The sequence below is a fragment of the Lepisosteus oculatus genome, chromosome 20 (assembly GCF_040954835.1).
Source record: "Lepisosteus oculatus isolate fLepOcu1 chromosome 20, fLepOcu1.hap2, whole genome shotgun sequence".
NCBI lineage: Eukaryota > Metazoa > Chordata > Actinopteri > Semionotiformes > Lepisosteidae > Lepisosteus > Lepisosteus oculatus.
In genome coordinates, this window is record NC_090715.1 from 10,063,984 (window position 1) to 10,084,939 (window position 20,956).

The 20,956-nt window shown below is 41.1% G+C and overlaps 1 protein-coding gene across 1 annotated transcript; it reads left to right on the forward strand.

The window, feature by feature from the left end:
• The first annotated feature begins 1,698 nt into the window (after nucleotides 1-1,698).
• crispld2 (cysteine-rich secretory protein LCCL domain containing 2) lies at nucleotides 1,699-20,657 on the forward strand. The gene is made up of 15 exons (XM_006641208.3): nucleotides 1,699-1,902; nucleotides 5,146-5,525; nucleotides 7,253-7,371; nucleotides 8,166-8,298; nucleotides 11,189-11,304; nucleotides 11,581-11,681; nucleotides 11,898-12,050; nucleotides 12,435-12,495; nucleotides 12,653-12,719; nucleotides 12,938-13,068; nucleotides 13,306-13,349; nucleotides 14,191-14,263; nucleotides 15,223-15,298; nucleotides 16,993-17,126; nucleotides 18,673-20,657. Exons 2-15 carry the CDS (start codon nucleotides 5,259-5,261, stop codon nucleotides 18,722-18,724), a joined length of 1,527 nt encoding a protein of 508 aa, XP_006641271.1. The 5' UTR covers nucleotides 1,699-1,902; nucleotides 5,146-5,258; the 3' UTR covers nucleotides 18,725-20,657.
• Nucleotides 20,658-20,956: the final 299 nt, after the last annotated feature.

Sequence of the window (20,956 nt, forward strand, 5' to 3'; positions counted from 1 at the left end):
CTATATAAATGCAAGATGATATATATAAAATGCTATGCTGTGTTTTCTAAGGACGTGTTTTGGCCCTCTGTTATGATATTTGGCAAAGGAACGGGTCTTGGTCACAAGTTATCTTTAAATTTGTGCACTTTTAGATGGATTGCCGTTGTTTTAGAAAGCCACAGGTTTCCCTTATTGTGTTCATATATCTTACAGAAAAATCAGAATGTAACCATTAGGAAAAGGTACATCAGGAAATGCTTACAATCCAGCTGTTTTGGTGTAACACAGTCAAAACGGACAGATTGATTCTGTAAGAGTCAATCATCCAGCAGTGATACTGTACAGTTAAGCTAACAGCTGGTTCTGCAGTCTCTACTCTTCTGTTATGCTCACCAAGTTTCATCACCATATATGAAACGTTTTGAATAAGTGAAGAGATCTTAAGATTAGTTTTATTTTCATCTTGTGTTTATGAGAGTGGAGACAGTTTGTAGTTATTTAAACACTAAGCCCTAGCGATAAACTATTTTTCATTGAAATAACATTAGACGAAGATCATCAGGGTTAAATGACTTTGTGGGTGTTCTTTTACATGCCTGCTCTAGAAGTGCTGAAGATGTGTCTGAACGATTCCCCTGAGGTAAAATGTTTTACTATTTTTTTCATTTGTTTCATAATCAACCAGAAAATATGTAAATGTACTTTTGTCAGAAATCACTGAATAGTTAGCACATTGGTTGACTCTGTGATCTTCACTGCTCTGCTCACTGATTTATGGCCGTTTTTAGCCTTTGTTTTCTTAAACTCGCATTTTCTTCTGAAATGAAAAGGAACTAGTGTGAGAATACATGGATGTTATTCCTGTTTTTGTCTCCCTGCGCTGGTTCCCAGTGTTACAGTAACATGTTTAGGCTTCAAAATTCTTCTCTTGACCTACAATACGCTAAACAATCGGGCGCTTTCCTGCTTCAAACAGTTGTTCTCTCCTACCCCTAAAACTTTAAAACTCGGGTTGCTGTGTGTTCCCGTGTTGTCAAATCGCTATACTATGTGCGATGTGTTTTTTTCCAGTAATGTCTGAACTGTGCAACACAGTACAGCTATACGAAATGCCCCGTCTCTGTCCTCAAAAGTCGTTTAAAAACATTTCTTCAATCTAGCATTTCTTGACTTTTAATGCATAAACGCTGGTGTTTTCCGTGTCTTAACATGTTATTTCTACCTATATACTGTACTGTAGGTCTCCTCCACTGTAAAGCCTTTTGAGGTGTCGATGTGAACGACGTTATATAAAAGTATCACTCATTTTGTGTGCGCTCTTTTCCTATTAGCTTACGGTTCCATAAGTAACAGATCAGATTACATCAAAAGAAGAAACTGATATACGTGAGATACTGTAAATATATTTCCAAGTTATTCTAAGTATTGGAAATGTTAAAAAAAACATTAAATAAATGGATGTTAGCTGACAGTAGAAGTATTTTTATTCAATTAGAATTATGATCGTTTATTTAACACAATTGCAGTTAATACGCATATTGATGGCTAAGTGACAAGCACGTCTCGTTCTTTGATTGCGTTGTCCTCTCTACATCCTTTTAGTCAGTGCCTGATGTCTGCCAGGAACATTGACTTCTCAGGAGAAGGGGGAGGGCTGACAAGGGGCACGACTGACTTTTTTTCCCCTCTCCCTCCCTCCTTCTCTCCTTCTAGGGTCTCCTATAAAAGGAACTGTTCAGCTTTCACCGGGATAGTGAACAGTCACCAAAAAACACCACGACTTCAAATACAAGCCGGCAGCCAAGAAGCCAGACTCTTCTTGAAAGGGATTGAAAACCCGTAAAAAGCAAATTGCTGACTGTTGAAGTACCGTGGGAAGACTTCTGATAATTGCAGGGTGCCTGTACTGTGCTGCGTGCGGTAAGAAGTTGCTGCTCTACTTTTTATGTTTCATTAGGTGTTATTATTCGCATGTATCTCTTTACAAATTCTACTATTTGACGTTAAACGAGGGATTATTGCTAAAAAAAATTGGAATAAAATTACTGCAGTGCATTACGCAAAGTCCCTCTCTAGTTACACTAAACGAGGAATCGGCGTCAACCATAATGTTTATAGAAGTTTCTTCAGGTTTGAAGTGACGCTGTGCATGAAAATGAAAACGCAGTGAATGTAAAATAACCTTTGTTATAACGTTTATCCAGCAATTAAAAGCACTCAAAGGTGCAGGATCCTAGCGTTGCTTTTAAGCGTAAGGAGGGCAGTAGTGTTTGGGTGTACTAGTGATTTATTACTTATTTATTGAGGGATTCATTTAAAAAAAGTATTTAGTTCTGTGAAGAAAACTAGGGTGATCTTAAAGATGCGCCATGTATAAAAAATCAACGAAGATTAATCTATTTTTCTAGGGACAAATAGCAATGTATTGTCTAATTGTAAAGAAAGATTCAGTGATGGAGACGTTTTGCTTTTAGGCAGAAACGGTTATAGGGAACTTTGTTGGAAAGTGTTAACAGTGCATAAAGTTTTGATTTACCTTGGATTGAAAGTAGACCCACAAAGGTTACATCTTTCTGAAATTGCCTTGCGTGTCATTTCTGAAGCAGGTTTTATATTTGCTATGTTTATCTTGTTGTACAAATACTAGGCTTCAATCGCTCTTTGTGGAGATATCTGAGCAGACAAGAAAATGAGATGGTTGGGCTTAATGTGTATACTTTCTTTGGCTGTGCAAACTGTGGGTAATATTTTGATGCTGCCAAGGGGAGCTTGGTGAGGTTTCTTTCATGCATGGGGTGGGATTCTAAGTCCAAAGGCTTATAGACTAGTGGGACCTGCAGTCTAAGAAGTCTGCCAAAATAATTACAAAATGTTGTTGTTCTGTGTCTGACAACCTGCACATTCCGGTTTATGGAGTGAAACACCTGAAAATGTCTTGGGCATTGCCACTGTTCTGTATTATCTTGTAGTATGCTTTTGGCAGATTGGATCAACCAATCCATCTATTCATTTCCATCATTCAGACACAGGCTTTTTAAATGAAGTTTTCCAGCCTGTAAATCCATGCTCTTAGAGATCCCAGCTCCTCTCCCTGGGCTGTACAGTGTGTGTGCAGGGGGTCATGAGCAACAGAGTGACCGATCCTTGGGCTACCATGGCAGAGAAGCAGGTTTGGTGAAAGGTGGGGCCTCCATTTCTGACTCTGTAGGGCGGGTGCGAGGTGTGAATTTTGACTGCTTTTGTTACCCCCAGAGCAGAATTTGTCCTAAAGTGGGAAAAATAAAAGGTGTGGGACTCCAGCAGCCTTTTCCTCCTCCCCTGAGATTGTGCAAGAGCAGGCCTGACGTCTCTCTTCCACGTGACGGGAAGCCTCTGGCACCAGGAGGTTTTTTGGCGATGGTTTGGGTTTTTAAATCTCGAGTGGTTCCCAGAAGATTGCTTGGAGTGAGCTCACGTCATGCACTTACTCGCTGTCTGACACGCTGATTTAGTAGTGGTGCTGTCTGACGTCTCGGCACAAATGTGCTGCGTCCGCTCAGCGCAGGCCTGGAGCTCGGCTGCTAGTCTGTGTGCTCAAGACTCCCGGCTTAGCCTCTTCGGGGAGAAAAGGTGGTGAGACACTTTTTCCAGGTTGATGCCGAGGGTGGTGTCTCTCTCTCTCCCTCTTGATCTTTTCCTTACTCTTTCCTTTTTTGGAGTTTTGTTTTCTAGGTCAGCATTTTTTTGTCTGTAAAAATGAGGTCAGTAAGATGGCAGCCTTAATGAGCTAAAACAAGCTGCTGTGGAGGAGCTTTTCAGCAAAAAGAGAGAAAAAGTGGAGCTCTTAACTGCACTGTGTAGTTCATTGTTGAGCGCAGCACATAAATTAAAGCAATGCCCAATCTTAAAAGTGTTATTTGAGGGCCACTCGAATCATGTTAGGAATACGATCATGGAGTAATAGATGCTTTATGGACAAAAAAAGCTCCATGTGCTTGGATTTCTTTCTTTATGCGCAAAAGGAACTGCCTTAAAATGTGTTCTGTATAATGTCAAAAGAGCAATATCAACATCCTTCCTATGGATTTTGCAGACCTCGGGGCCAGAATGATCTTGTAAATGCTTGGGGTTGGATTTTTAAAGCCCTAGCATGTCAGCATGACTTCCCCCTCTTCCATGCTATGCAGTTCTGTTCCTGCTCCAGGGTATTCTCTCCACTGCGGAAGACATCTGGGGGCTTGCCAACACAAATGTTCTGCTCCTGTTGCATGAGAATGCAGAAGCAGTTGGAATTGGGGTCAGAAACAGTCCTCAAGCGGAGGAACAGAGGGTGGCTCATCTCTTCACCAGCCACTTTTACTTCAAGTTGCTTGACAATAGCTTCACATCATCGTGAAATATCAGGGCAGCTGCGTCATAATGGATGCCCTTTATTCCCCATCCCAAATTATTATATACAGAGAGCTAAATGCTTACTACTACAATAGGAGAGCACATTGTGTTGAGAAAGCATACTGCCAGTATTAAGGGAAAAGACAATGACCCCTACAGAACGCCTACATACAGTACCTATATACCTGTATAGTAGGTGATTTTCATTTCATAGTGCATCCCAGACAAATGCTAGGAGGTGTCAGTGTTCCCAGGACAGCCCTCTAGTGGCTAGTGCTAAAATTATTCACTGTCTAGTATTGTATTATTGAATGAAGACCTGTTTCCTTGAGAAACGCCAAAGCATCATTATTACCATGAGCACAGATCACTGAATTACTGGCCTGTTGTAGGAAACTGAATACTTTATTTGAACGTTTACTGATTTTTTCTGTATCTGCGATGCCTACGCAAGTTATAAGCTCGGTTGATGTTTTCTTATTCGTTTCACAATTGCCCAGTTTTGCATCAAATCTTCACAAGAGCTTAAATGATACAGAGCTTCTGTATAATTTAATGTAAAGCCGGCTTGCTGGGTGTGTTTAACACTTTTACAATAACATGCTTCTTTGAGAACTGGAAAGAGAGGGCGGGAGAGAGCAGGGGCAGCGATCTCCAGCTATGTTTGCTGTTCTGAATGTTTGCTGGCAAGGTTGTGTTCATTTGCTCCCTTAGCCTGTCTGTCCAGGCGTGTTAGCTTCACTGGAACCTGCTTGGTCAGCCCCAAAGCTTACAGGATATGGTTTCTTTCAGATTGTGTACACAGAGCTGTCGAGGAGAGCGGACACAGAGCATCCACTGTACTCTTCAGAAGGAAAGAGGGAGAAATTAACGTCCTGTGACAGAGCTGCAGACTGGTTTGGGAGATGAGTGCTGCTGTGCCCTGGCTTTGTAGTCTGGCCCTTCTGATGCTCGCAGCCCGAGATGGCATTGCCCTGTTCTTGCCCGACTCCCCAGAGCTGCAGCAGCTGCTGAGCCGCTACCAGGAGCCCGAGCTGCACAACCGCACGGGGAACGGGGTGCTCAGCAGAGCCCGGCGCGCCATCCAGTGGTCCGACCGGGAGGAGATCCTGCAGCTGCACAACAAGCTGAGAGGACAGGTGCAACCTTCAGCCTCCGACATGGAGTACATGGTGAGAGACGAGAGCACACATCCTTCAGCCCGTTACCTCCCATTTCTCAGCGTGCGAACAAGTCCCTGCTCTGTGCAGTGTAAATTCCAATTTCCTGGTGCAATTCCAAATGTGTGCTTTAAACATGCATTTGCTGTGTTCTGTCATTGCTGGCTGTGGATCTGAACCTTCTTTGACACACTTTTACCATGATTCCACCCTTCTCCCCTAGTCAGCGCATTACACTTCGGCCATGCTGTATACCACAGTCTTATCAAAATGCCTAAGATAGAGAATGCAAGACACAGACACTGGAATTGCCTTGAACCGATGAGAAGTGAGAGCTGACGATGAAGTGAGAGAGGAAGGCAAAGCTGAGGTGGTGCTTGATAGAGATAAAAGCATTTTCATAGGTCCTGCAGAGTCACTCTATTTACAATTCCCAAATGTAGCCCATTTTGTGAACTGAGTACGTTCATACAGTAAGGGTGACTTATTGACATTACATAAGCTTGAGAAAAAAGGTTGCCAGTCCAATATTTTTTTTTTGCCCTGCTGCTGCAGATTGGTTTATTAACACAGCTGCACAAAACGGATGGTTGTACCTGAGAGCTATTGATTGTACTGTTACATGCACTAACACCCAAAAAAACAACAAGGAAAGCTTTAATACCAGACGCCTTTGAGAAACCAATAAGCTGTCATTTGAAATGTCACTACCATTATTCAGAAGTAACAATGGGTAAATGCGTTACAAAAGGTGCTTTAAAGCTGTCAAGCCTTCGTTGTCAAGAACATCCCCAGAACCTTGCCAAACGCCACTGCTTTTTTTTCCAACTTATACTTTTCCATTCAGTTGGTGGAAAATGAAGAGGTTTTCGCTTTGAAAATGCCCTGAAGAGGCTTTAGCTCTGTTTTTTGTGCTTTGTGCTCTCTGTGTTAGTAAAGTCATTGCAGAGGGAGGATAGAGACATGGCGTTTCATTTTGAAAGGGGTGTGCATAGAGGAGAGCGGTCAGTGTGGGTGTGTGGGGGTGGAAAATCACTGCCAGCCCAGCCAGGCCTCTCCTGCCAGGCCTGGGTGAACAAGCAGGGTTTTATTGAGGGGGCGCGCACTGTGCAGGAACAACATCTGCTGCCTGAAGGAGCGGATTGAGCTGCGGACCACCAAGACCCTGGAAATTTACCGGGACGAATCACACAGGAGTACTGGAGTACTAAAAATGCTCACCTGGGCTTTCAGCCTCCATTGCAAGTTAAGAATGGAGTGTCTTTTCACAGAACTGCAGCAAAACCAGGACTCATACCAGACACAATTCTCCTTTTAGAGAAGAAAAGAAAAATCCTGTTAACACTCAGCCATCAACGGAAAGATCATCGCTGATGGCCACAGCCTCGTATTGGAAGAAAAAGTGTGCTGCTCTCACTTTCCTTGGCTTTCATCGGACACAAGCTGCTGTTTCCATTTGTTAACTCCGTTCGGCATTGTTGAAACATCTTTTTCCGATTTAAGAGTGAAAGCAGAATTCTGAAATCATTCTACTGTAGGTACTTAATTGGGCAGGTTAGTCCAGGTTCATAGGTTTTCAGGAAAAGCAACCTATATCATATTTAGCTTTGGTACCTTCATGTAGTAGAGGTTCTGTGTACACAAAAGGTGGTCTTGGTTTGTGATGTAGAATCCTTGCTTATTTTTAAACATTTTGAATCATGTACTTCGGGGTGCCTGAGAGTTTGCTGTCTCTGCAGGTGTGGGACGAAGAGCTGGAGCGCTCTGCCACTGCTTGGGCAGAGGAGTGCATCTGGGACCACGGACCCCAGAACCTGCTCATGTCCATTGGGCAGAATTTGGCTGTGCACTGGGGCAGGTGAGAGAAGGCCTATTAGGACACACTGTGCTGCAGTGACAGTGTCCGGAGATCTTCCACAAAGAGCAAGAATTTGCAGAAGGACCAGAAATAGTCTGCATGAGTTCACCTGATAGAAAATAAATTGGTCAATTAAAAAGAGTAGGAGGATTGTGTCCTGAATCAAACTTCACTGCGGTCTGCCATGGTAAAAGAGCAGTGAAGTCATGGCAGGAGAACGGAAGTGCTTTAAGACTGTGTTAAAGTAGTTCATACTTTCATCAAATAAGGTGAAGCAAAAAGGTGATCAAATTGCAGGAAAACTAAAAATTCCTTGCTGGTATACAGTGGTAGCCTGTTAAGATTATGGAAGTAATAGTTATTAGGTTTTATTTTACCTCTAACCCATGCATGAATCTCTTCCGAATGTTGTGGCGTGTGCTGTTATAGGAATCCACGGGGATTCCAAAATGCCAGGCCTACATTTCTTCTGTAAACTCAGCCCCTGCAAGCACCATAAAAGGGCAAGGTTACAGTAAAACAGAAATAATGTCAGATAAATGTGTTTCACTCTCAATTTATGATTCCCCTTTGAATAAGGAAATAAACTAGGATGTTTTTTTTGCAGCAGAATGTGTTTATAGTAAATCAAACATGGTTAAAGCTAAGTCAATTAAAATGCTGTTCTATAAATACTTATTAAGCAGCCTGAGATGTCTGTTTATGTATGATACTGCTATGGCAGGCTGTGATGCAGGCCTTGACAGTATGCTGTGATGTTGCCCCTGACCTGCATGTGCTATGCTCGGCTTCAGGTACCGTTCGCCTGCGTATCACGTCCAGGCCTGGTACGATGAGGTGAAGGACTACACCTACCCCTACCCTGACGAGTGCAACCCCTGGTGCCCTGAGCGCTGTTCAGGGCCCATGTGCACACACTACACACAGGTGAGGAGCCGCCGACAGCCACAGCTGAGGACACAGACGTGGTCATGATTGCTTTCTCCCTCTCCCATCCATCCGTTTTCTTGTTGCTGCTTCCAAATTTAGGGTCACGGGGCAGCCAGTTACATCGCAGACAGGCGCACACTCGCACTACGGCCACGTGTCTCAGAAGCCAGTTAACCTAGCAGTGTGTTTTTGGACTGTGGGAGGAAACCCACGCAAACATGGGGAGAACAGACAAGTTCAACGCAGAGAGCTCCCAGGTCCAGAGCTCAACCCAAAGCTGACCACTGCAGCACCTTGCCTCCCCCTTGCTCCTCTTACTGCCGTGAACTGGTTTCATCTGTTTACTTCTCACAAAATGATCTTTTTAAAACAAAATGAGGAGTATGATTTGGATTGGCGTGGTTTGTCCTTGTTTTCTACCAACTTCCATAGAAAATCAAAGGCAATACTTTAGGTTTTCCTTTCAAACTTAAAATTGACATTTCTACCGTACAGAAAACAACATTTGGCTTTTAGGCTTTTCTTTTTATTGATTTGCAAATGACCAAATCTGTTGTTCAGCTGTATTCATAGCCTCTCACTAGCCGAACATACAGTACCTGCATAGGATGGAGCCTCCTGTGGTTTGGACACACAATCTCCCTGTGCTGTTTCTTGGAAATGTGTGTTTTCTCTGAAGGAGGAGGCTTTGTGGATTTAAAGTTCACCAAAGCAGCTATTTTTGTAGTAATACTTGACAGCGTTTGGGACAGAAGATATTTGTGACTTCGGTCATTTTTTAAATGGTTTCAGAAGAAACCTCCCATTACTCTATGGATGCTAGCTAAATGGAGGATCTCCAAATGTTCTATAGATGCAAGCCCTCAGTGTGTTTTAAATGTGGACGAGCAGAAAACAGTGTACCACAGAACGTTTTTCTTCCCCTTGAATCTCACAATACCATCATGAAAGGACTCCTGAAAATATCCAAGCTTACATTGTAAGCAACACATTAGTATTAAGACTGTGCTTTCCCCTGTAATAACCCATTTCTCCTTGCCTCAGACCTCAAACTGTGGCTTAGAGGGGTTTCTGGAATTGCTCAGTTTCACTACATTCTGAAACCAGGTCATTGACATCTGGAAATCGTTCCACATCCTGTAGGTCATTTGAATGTGACCTGGATTCCTTTGCAGATACACATGTATATAGCCAACTCTGACCTCCTGAAAACAAACACGCAGACACTTTTTGTTTCTCTCTTTGATTTTAATTTCCATGTAAAGATTACACATTTAGGCTTTACTCTGTTGGCCTGTCAGTCTAACATTCTTCCTTTTTTTGTGTGTGTTTTGGGGTCCTATTGTGTTTCACCTGGCCCGGTCATGAACTGTAGAATCTTATTCTGAGCACCACAGTCAGGCGTAATATTCAGAACTTGGGTCCGCCAGAGAAGCAGCTGCATCCAACAGGCTCACAGGAAATGACTCCAAATGCAATCTGAAAAACTGGACATCTGTGGCAGTAACTTTCAGCCAAATCATTTCCATTTAATTCCAGCCCAATTCATTTATCTTTTCCATGTCACTTTTTTTTTAGAGCAAAGCTCATGGAATGAGCAGGAACTGAGTCGACGAGAGCAAAGCTTTGAGAAGTTTATAACAGAAATATTCTAGATGGACGGAAAGGTTGAAACTGCATGGCAGTTTCCAAAATGTATTTTTTTTTGTGTGGGCTTATAGGCATTATCTGTGTCGGCTGCTCCCTAGTGTGCTGTTTTACCTATAGAAATATATCAGAGGTCCAACACACACAGGATGTCAGAATTGGAGATTCACTAGAATATGAAGAATAGAAGTTTTTAATAATTAACATTAAACCAGGACTGGCTGTGTGTTTAGAACTGCATCTCCGAAAAAAGCAATGGAAAACTTCACAGAAGGCTTATCCCTTTAACACAGCCAAGCCGTCTCAGTGGACTTTTATGAATGGCAGCCTCTGTAATTGAATTGAGAAAGTCATTCAAGGGTTGTTTCCACTTTGGTCCCCAATGGCTGTAGTCAGTCTGATTAAATCATTTGCGCACGGTAGCTGCTTCCCCAGCAAGCAAGTCAACTCGGGAATATCTACCAGCAAAGAGGAGGAATGTTTTGCAGCCTCCTGTGTCCTACAGCTGGCTTGCCTTTGAGGATTAAGTGGAGTTGTCTGCTCGATAACTTGAAAGTTTCCTCCTTCTCCCCCCCCACCTCAACTCTCGACTTGGAGTACACAATGTTATGCTGCAAGAATGTTTTAGCTCGTAATCTACTCTCAGACCTGAAGATTACAGGCATTGTTTCTTTCGGATGGCTCTCCATTCCACGATGACGATGTAGAACAGGGTCTTTTGATTTTACAACAACACCTGCTGCTGGTTCCAGGCACTGTGGAAATTGGCAAAGGCATTTGAAAGAAAATATGGAAAAAGGAAAACCATTTTCAAATAAATAATAGTCCTTTCCAGCCTGATTTCGTCAGCTGTTTATATTGGTCCTGTGACCTGGAGTCAGTGCCACAGTGCTCTAGGGTGAGGACACAAAATAGACTATACAGTTAAACAGGCAAGACAGTTTGGGAATCTTTTCTTTTTTTTCTGTACCGCTTAACAGCTAAAATAACAATAGGAAAGAACTCAAGCCAGATTCATCAGGCTTTTTTTAAACTAAAGGTCTCTTTTAAGATCTACTTTTTGAATCTCAGACTGGCTTCTCCATAAAATGCTCCATGATACATTGCTTTTGTTACTGTTTTAAACTACAGAACCTACCTAGGTGAATAGATCATTGTGATTTCCCTAGGCTTGGCTTTACTGTAATTACAAGTGATTGAAACTGATTTTATTGAGTTTCATTTTCTGGCTTGCTACCAGATTGTCTGGGCCACGACCAACAAAGTGGGCTGTGCTGTCCACGTGTGTGGGAGGATGAACGTTTGGGGAGAGATCTGGGAGAACGCCGTGTACCTCGTCTGTAATTATTCGCCAAAGTAAGACACAGTTTGCTTTTGTTTCTCTATAATGTGTGGTATATTCTGCATATGCGCAGTTTATATATAGATTTGTTTGATAAACAACAATTCATGTGGTCATTGTAGGATTTCCTGCAAGTGTTTAGTAACACTCCGATGAGATTTTGTGGTCACACCCCAAATTGGAAATAATGGAAATGTAAATAAAGTGCTTAGCAGAGAACTGTCCTTGTGTAGTCCTCCATAATAGCAAGTCATTCTGTCCCCTGTGTTCTCCCTGTGTCTGTGTCCCAGGGGTAACTGGATTGGTGAGGCCCCCTACCAACATGGCAGGCCGTGCTCCCACTGTCCCCCAAGTTATGGAGGGGGCTGCAAGGAAAACCTCTGCTACAAAGGTATGCACCTCTTTTTTTGTGTGTCCCCTGCTCTGCAGGGCAATGTTATGCGAAGCTGCGAATGTTAGTAGAATTGCAATTCGTTTGTTTGAACAATACGCCACCAGTGCTCCGGTGTCATAATATTACAGCTCAGAAGGGTGATTGACCGGCAGATCACCTCAGTATCATTATACCTCTGATGACGAGGTCCTGTGCCCCACCTCCTCTTCACAGCAGACACCCCTGAGCCCCAGCGCCCTGAGACAGAGGACATGAACGAAGTGGAGAAACCCCAGGTCCCGGAGGACATCCCTGCCTGGGCACGACCTCGCACCCGCCCCGCTCCCACCAAGCCGGGTTCCAAGGACACGGGCAGGACCTATATGGGTGAGACTAGGCCCAGGGGTCCATATTTCAGGGCAGGCAAAACGCCAGGTTAAAAGTAGTCAATGAGGAAACAATTGGGGGCTACCTTAGAGAGAGGGCTGTCACGTTGACATGCAAAAAGAGGAAATGAATGTGTAAAGCATGAATTAGACAACACAGCTGTGGAGAAGGGAAGTGCATGCTGGTCTTTTCACTTGCTAATTGTTTTAGACGTTTAGCTTGACCCTCATTAGGAAGAAGGAAAAATACAGAGGCAGATAGTTTTCAATGGTATGCTGAAGATACGCCGTACAGAGCTGCAGGTTGTTGTCTGAAGGGCATGGTGAACAGCAAAGGTATCACTGTTAATGTGACGCTCATGTAATTCCACATTTTACATTTCAGCCCAGGATATCAAGTGTGAGACGAAGATGCGTGATAAATGCAAAGGAGCAACCTGTAACAGGTAGTCTGTTTTCCAGTTGCCTAAACTAAACGTCAGCTCAACTCCTTGGTCCTGTTTGTTGAGATGTGAATGGATAACCAATTGTTATTTATCTGTCTACTTTCCATTACATAAGTAAGCATTATACTTTGTGCTGATAGCAGTGTTTTTCCTGTAGGTACGTCTGTCCTGCAAACTGCAAGAACTCTAAAGGCAAGGTGTGGGGGACCCTCTTTTATGATGTGGTAAGCTATCAACTCTATGATTTCACACCTTTGCAATTGTACTTAATTCTCTTGCAGCTCTTATGTGTCGGTAAGTCAGAAGTCAGACTTGATCGTGTGTGGTTTAGTCATTGTTGTGGTACATTGGTTGAAGAGAAATAACCTCTTTTAAAGTTTGTGTAACTCATACAGTACATCCATGACCAGAAAGTAAGTTTTAATGGCTGTTCTTCTTTCAGCAATCCAGTATCTGCCGGGCTGCATTGCATTATGGAGCGATTGATAACAATGGAGGTTTGATAGATATAACTCGGAAAAGCAGGATGCCCTTCTTCGTCAAATCCACGAGGAATGGAATTGAGTCTTTCAGGTAGAGACCCGTGCCTACCGTCAACTGCGTGTGTCTTTCTGTCCGTTTCCTGAAAATGAACAGTATTGAAAGAGTCCTGTGTGCCTAGAAAGACAACATCTGTCTTCCTGTTGTACCTTCTTTTGAGCAAAGGTTTTTATGTCTGATTTTGATCAATCATGGAATGTAGTTAAGTGGGTCTATAAAGCTTGTGTAAAAGCACTGCATTTGTAACGCATTCATTCTTTTTCTTTACAGTAAATATAAAGCCTCAAATGCATTCATTGTCTCAAAAGTTGAAGGTATGGAAACGTTTGTATTTTATTGCATAAATAAGATGTGTGTTTGAACTGCTGGTGGGAGTACATGTGAAATGCTGGCAAAGCTGTGTGGAGAATAATAAGACAAACATTTCTGAAACAAAAGGTGCCTTATTACATGCCTTATTGACCAAGATCTGTACACTGTTTTGCACTTTGAACGGATGGAAAAAACATAATTTCAGCCTTGACCGCCATGTAAAAAGACTCTTGAGACATTGGGGTGGGGGGGGGAAGAAATTCTAGTTGGTAAGATTATGGAACTAAAAGACTACGGTGTATCTTTTATCTGGTTTTATTATCCTTACAGTTTAAGGTCTGTATTGAGATAAAAACATAAAGTTAGGAAATATCTAATTTCCTGAATGACCTCTCTTCACTCCACCTAGTTCATTGGGTTTATATTGGCTAATTGACCTGAGGAAGACGTGTAGGCTGTTCTCGAAAGAAGGGAGCACCTTCTTTCCTTCATTGTAGTTTTTTTTTAATGAAGTCTGACTTTGTGCATTCTATGATTGCAATATCCCTTGGTTTAAATCCTACGCATAGCTATAGATCCTAATGTTTTGTTGGCCTTTTTTGTCGTTTCCTACATTATGTTGATAGATCATTTTCATGTTCGAAACAAACTCCCAAGCCATTTTCATAGGTAGCCTCTTCAAGCCAAGGTTGTCCCATTTTTTATTTGTAGTTTATTTTTGCTACCTGCATGCAACACTTGTCTTACTTTAAATACAGAACCTCCAATGGTTTATACATGATTGTTTCTGGGGATGGTTATCTTCAATATATGACGTGGCCTGTCTTTGTCCTTTAACTACAGAGAAGACAGTGGACTGCTATGCAACTGTGGCAGAACTATGTCCTTTTGAAGGGCCAGTTTCTCACTGCCCACGGTGAGTGTCTGACATACTTTACCATTCAAGCTGAGACTCTATAGCAAACCTGTTTTAAGAGTTGAATAACTTTTTAATGGAGTTGCTCCATCAATTTACTCATTTAAATGTTAGGAATTTGCATTGAAGATTAAGTTATAATGGCCGCACAGTGGTTAGCATTGCCTCACAGCTCTGGGGCCCTGGGTTCATTATCTGGGTGCTGTCTACAGTATGTGCAGTTTGTATGCTCTCCCCCATGTGTACGTGGGTTTCCTCCTACAGTCCAAACGATACTGGTAGATTAATTGGCCCTGGTGTGAGTCTGTGTTTGTGTCTGTTTGACTGGCAGTGTTTGAATGGGATTCTGTCCAGGATTTATTGCTTGCCTGGACAGGCTCTGGTTCCCCTGTCACTCTGTTTTGGATCAATGGAGTGAATAAATTATAATTAACTCTGTCGTAAGCACACTAACTTCCGTTTAAATTTTTCTCAAGCATCAAGCCTGACCTTCCTTACCTGAGTCTTCTAATATTGGCAGAGGAACTCTTAAAGTTTTTTCCGTTTTAAAAAAGGGATTTTACCCGTTGAAAATTTGTATTAAAGATTGAGACGGAGTCAAAATGCTAGTAAGTGGGATTCTGGATTATCTTTTCATGTCTGTGAAGTATGCCTTGGCACAGATTAAATGACCTGTACATGAGCCTCTAATCATAAATGACAAATCCAGAAAACCATGGCAGCTTTTTATTTTTCAGGATTTTCCCCAAAGGAGAATCATATCTGCCATCAAGTACAGAGTTTACACTCTGCATGCAGTAGTGCAGATTTGGTCTATTCTGTGCTTATGTCTCCTCGTCTAGGCAGTTGAGCGCAGATCATTCTTCACTTGATTCTTTCAGAGTTTTCAGCGTAGGAGTGTACATTTTTGGTGTTATTTCTGATTATCATTGATCTTTTTTTCTATTGTTGTTCCTCAGAGTGTACTGCCCAGCAACCTGCAAGGATGAACCTTCATACTGGGCTCCAGTGATTGGAACCAATATTTACTCGGATGTGAGTATAAGTGCAATACGAGCAAGGCAACCAGCCATAGGAGTTTTATATCTGTGATGACTAGTGTGTAGAAAAGGGAGATGTGCTGCACTGATGTTTAAAATATTTTGGGAATTTGTATCACAAAATATTGTCAAGCCATGATGCTTTATTGTAATCTTCTGGAGGCTTTATTCTGTGACAGGCACAACATATCGCTAGACTGATTTGTGTACACATTAGTGAGCAGGGGACATTGTGGACTTTACTAAGTGTCCTTATGGCATTTACTGTTTACAGCTGTTTCTCCTTGTAAGGAGTCATGAGTTTGACTCATAGTTGGCCAACAGTGTTTTGTGGGTTTCCAGTTTCTCATGAGAGTTAATATTTCAGATACTATTACATGCTCAGGATCAGCTGTAGGTAGAGTAATGTGTAGTTATTTTGAATGAAAAAGAAATAAAAATCACAGGACATCCCCAAAGACTTGAATGTACATCTGTAGCAAAACAAGAGAGTTCCTGGGGTCGTAGATTGTTGTGAATCTTGCCGTACTTAAGTGAACCATAGTGTTCAGGGTTTAAGCATTCCTTTGGAAAAACACAGCCCCTTCCAAGCTGGCAAGACATCAGAAGCTCCCAGGAGGCATGTAACAGCACTTAATTACTGCTATTGTTCAGGAATGGAGTTAGGACAGATTCCAGCAATATACCAAGTGCTTATTTATAAACCATCTTTTCTAAATCACTATGAAGAAAAACTGGAATGACTTTGTAATATGTTGAGTTTTACAGAATTTGTGGGCTTTGGGATAGGCAGTGTCGAAAGACAGGCTGCAGCAGATGGCTGACAGGAGCATTCTAGTCTTGCTGCAACTCTTAAAGTTGATGTGGGCTGTGGAGAGGCTGAGGATGAGCAGAGGAGAGTTGACAGAGGAAGCCTTTATAAGGCCCCCAGGCATGGAAAAGTGGATCTGGGAGGCCTTGATAAACATCTGAGTGTCCCATGCAAAAAAAAGACCCCATGGTTTCCTTAAGGCCTGTGTCACCAGCAAGGTCACAGTGTGATCTTAATGCTGGAAAACAGATGTGAGGAAAACTTAAACAGTACGCAAAGCTGATTTGTATACATTTTTTAAACAGCCGGTTCCATTCCAAGGGTCTGCTTTGTATTTTGGGTCAGTGACACTTTTGTTTTTAACATTTTACAAAGATTTGCAGTCTCCTAAATGACACAATCGTAAACAATAGCTGTAGGCACTCTTAATTGCATTAAACCTGGAAATAAACGCAGTGCACTGAACATCTGTGACAAGTTAAAAACAAATCTTTCACATCGCACCCAAAATTGGGACAGGTTTATTAGAAAGGAATTTAGCAGACAGATGGAACTGGTTAATGAAATTATCTTCTTCCAATGGAAAATGATTTTGAAGACTACTTCCACTTTTCAGTAAACAATCATATTCCTCAGTTCCTTCTGCCAGAAACCATCCCTTGAGATGTTGTCTGTGTATATCTGTGTATAGATAGCTGGAATGTAAAAATGATTTAGCTGTTGTCCTTTTTGTTACTCTGTAAAAATATCTATCGATCATTAAGATGCTACTGAATTCCTGATCAACCTGCTCTATGCCTGTTTTTTAGAAATGTGTTTATACATGAAATAAAGTGCAGAGTGTTAAAGAGGAGTACCTCTGTCTCCCTTGCCCTTAGAGCTCAAGTATTTGTCGGGCAGCTATCCATGCTGGGGTGATCGAAGCTATGACTGGAGGCTATGTGGACATCGTGACAGCAGATAAAAAGAAGAATTATGTGGGAACTCTTAAGAATGGAATCCAGTCAGAGAGGTAATGATTGTTTTTCTTACCTGAAAACCTAGTCAATTCAAGTAAAAGCAATTCAAAATTGTAAGATGGGTAAATGCCCATCAACTATGGATACATGTAAACTATTAGATCCTTTTATTTTAGTTTTTGATAAAATAACACCACATTAGTTTTGTAAGCTTTTCCTGAGCCTTTCATGAGGAACAAAAGGTACTATTAAACACTTTGAAGAGACATCAGTTGCGTAAAAATTTATTTTCAATGATACATAAATCAATTCTGACAATTTTTACCATAGTCACTGGGAAGCTCAAGAAAAATGTGTTGTGATGTACTTTTCACAAGCAGTAATTGTGTACATGTACTGTATCTACAGGCATTGCAAATTAACTATGAAAAAAGATGAGAGCTTGCATAACGAACTACTGATTGAAAACAGTAGAGTTTTTGTTGGGTTGAAGTACTGTTGATATTCTGATTCCATTTCTTTGACTCATTTGTGAACACATAAAAACAAACTACTTTACTTTGTTTATGCTTTTTCTGAGAGGGCAGTTTTAATTTTTGTCTGAATCCAAACAAATCGGCTATGCAGGCCTGATGTTCATTTCATGAATTGTCTCTTGATATAAGATGCATTGTAAAATAAATGGAAATTACCTTTTCCCTATATTTGTGCTGTGACCTACATACTGTAAGGTCACATGCACAATCTTGTCTAGACAGTTGAAAATATTCCTGCCATGAGTCAGTGTATGCTATGAGCTGCCCTCCTGTGTACCTAGAGCCAGCACGCGGAGAAAGAGGACATATGTTTTAGTTTGTATGAGGATGCATTATTAGAATTGAAGGCTTCTAAGATCCTTCATGTCGAGTTATCTGCACTGCACAGCATTAACCACCCCAGACAAATAGCTTCACCAACTTGTCACCAGGGTTTGTATAATGCGTCAGAAAGTTGTACTCACAATTTGCACTGCACAATTTTGCAATCTGCCACCTGATAATAAACTAGCTGGTTTGTATGTGTTAGTCTTGTGCTAGAGTTGTGATGGACAGACTTGAACCCATGCTATCTTGCTAATGTGCTTCTTAGTAGGTTCACTTTTACCTTGTTTGTTCAGGCTCTCCAAAATCATGTGATGAAACAGCAATAAGCTGTTGATTAAGCTTCTTTAACAAAGACAGCTTTTTGAGGGTTGTGTCAAATGCAAGGCAGAAGCCATAAATAAGATAGTGTCTTTCCTTGGAATCTATCTTGTATGTACAGTGACAGCAAGTATAAACAATTTAATATGTCCTGTTGTCTTTCTTTATGTTCTATGAGGATCTGAGGTCTGAAATTATTCCTTTTCTAAGGAAAGGACTTAGGAGCCCCAAAGACAAGCATTTTAAGGTTTGCCATACAGTAAAACATATAGAAAGTGCAGAAGGACAAAGAAATCATCTAGGTTTTAACATTTCTGTGACCTGACGATACCTCGGTTCATTTACAAGAGTGTATTGATTATGGATATAGCCAAGCGTTGATGAACGAGCCCTATCTCACTCTTTTTTTGTTTTACAGTAAGAAAAATCCAGAAGGGAAGTCCTTCCGCCTCTTTGCGGTGAGAGAGTAAGCCTCCATTTGGTCCAGGCCTCAGCTCTGGCTCGGTTTATGAATACACGGGCTCACTGCTTGTGGTGAAAAGGGACAAGAAGTGCCCCTCGCTTGCACCATGGCAACCTCACAGAACCTTCTCACCTGCTCTACAGAAAGACGAGTGTCAAAATGAACCTCCTCCGCCTCTCACAGACACAAAGAGTGTTCTAAAATCCTGTAGAACAAGTACAAACAAAGACCGTGAAAGAACGGGGCATTCATTTCTCAAGTGCATTGTTACCAGTTGTTGATTTCTTTAAACTGAATATGTGAGCAACAATGCAGAATGCTGTATAATATTATATGATAAATTGAACAGCAGTGCTGGTTATATCTGTCTCAGAGTATAGTTTAAAGTTAAAAATGTTATATTACTTATATTATTTTAAAAATGCAGAAACAACCTATTGCTCTCCATACACAGGAATGTATATTGTGTTTAATCTTTGTACAGTGTTTCCGTTTGTGGATCAGAAACAGTTATATCTTTTTAGCATTTGTATTTTTTTTTCCACTGATTGTTGGTGCTTTTTTGGATTGAGATCAGAAACATAGTCACATTATTACCGACTATATATCCTAGCTTTTCTATTTGCTCTTCAAGGCTTACTGTTCAAGCTATTGATTTGCTGAAAGCCGGGACTCCTAACAAGCCGGGATGAATAGGATCTTTCATTGTTTACAGTTTTATTATGAGCAGACCTGGAATCTAATATGACTTGGTGTGCCAATAACACATGATATCACTTGAAGCTCCGATAAAGGTACAGAAATATGATCTATATGTGTAAAGGTCAGATTTTCTTTATCTTGTGAAATTTGCCACCTGTGCATAAACCATACAGTTAGAAAAGGGAATTATAAAGTGATAGAAACTGGTATCAGTATGTTGATTAAACAGAAATAGACAGAATATATTATAATTTCATATACGAGGCTAGTCTTTGCCTTGTGCATGTTTTTCCAGTTACCATTACAAAATCAGTGTGACATATCACAATTGTGCCTTATGAAATAGCTGTTATTCATACACCTCTGGCTTTGATCCAGATGTTAACATAAAAATTTCACATCCTAATGTCAGTGGATCAGCATCTGAAACAATCAAGGGTCAATGCATGTTTATCATTTTGTTTATCATTTTGTTACAGTAGTAGCTCATATTCTGGATAGGATTTGTCTGCCAAGTGCCTTTTTTATGAAAAAAATTAAATAACAGTTCATGCACCTGGATGCACTTTGTAAAAGAAACAGATGCATGGATCACTGTTAAAACCACTCAGAATGTATTTTTTCTAATAGAACACTTACCCGGGACGTGAAGCACGTAGCTGTAAACAAGACATGGTCAGTAGGTGGTAGCAGTCTTATACCTTTTCTCACCTGTTTGACTCATTTCACAGTTCAGCAGATGGATTTTCATGCTGAAAAAAAACAAACGTGGCCTTAACGATTCTTTTATAAAAATGTTTTAAAATGTAGTGAGCACCCGAATGTGTTGATTAGCTGAATCCCGTTAGGATGAAGTAAAAACTCCTGCCTTTCCCCTAAAGATTCCTTGTTTTTACCCATGCTGACAGAACACCCCAGTCTAGATTGTATTTAGAATTTGCTACTTGCTTGTCCTTTTTGGCTACCTCAGACCTGTCATTGTACTCCGTTAAAACTATAGGCTAAATCTTGCCAGCAATCATTTCATTTTTCGTTCTGTATGTACAGCTGCAGTATATCTTCTAGTGTAAATATATTAAGTATTCTCCTTTTTTTTTTTGCTTTGGCTTTTTAACTGTAAAAGTGTTTTTCAGAAATGTGTCAGTGTTCTGTCCATTTTTGGTCGGATCGTTTTTATACAGCCAGTTGAGTGTCCTATTATTGTGTATAATTTGATAATAAAGAAAGTTTAAAACTTATGGTTCTTTTTTTTAATAGGTAAATGATTCTGATGAATTTGGTTCCTTTTTATTGTAATAAAGAATAATAAAAACAAGTTTAAGCACTCAAATATAGATGGCGGAGTCGTGTGGAAGTCAGCAGCTCTTAGCTCCTGGGTTTGATTCCAAAGTGAGGTTCCTTCTGCCTGGAGTGCACCTCTTTTCCCCAAATGTCACATAGGTTTTCTCTAGGTGTTCCAATTTCCTCCCATTACCCAGTCATGTTGGCTGAGTTTGAATGGGTTTTTGAAAGTGTCCTGCCCACATCCATCCCTATT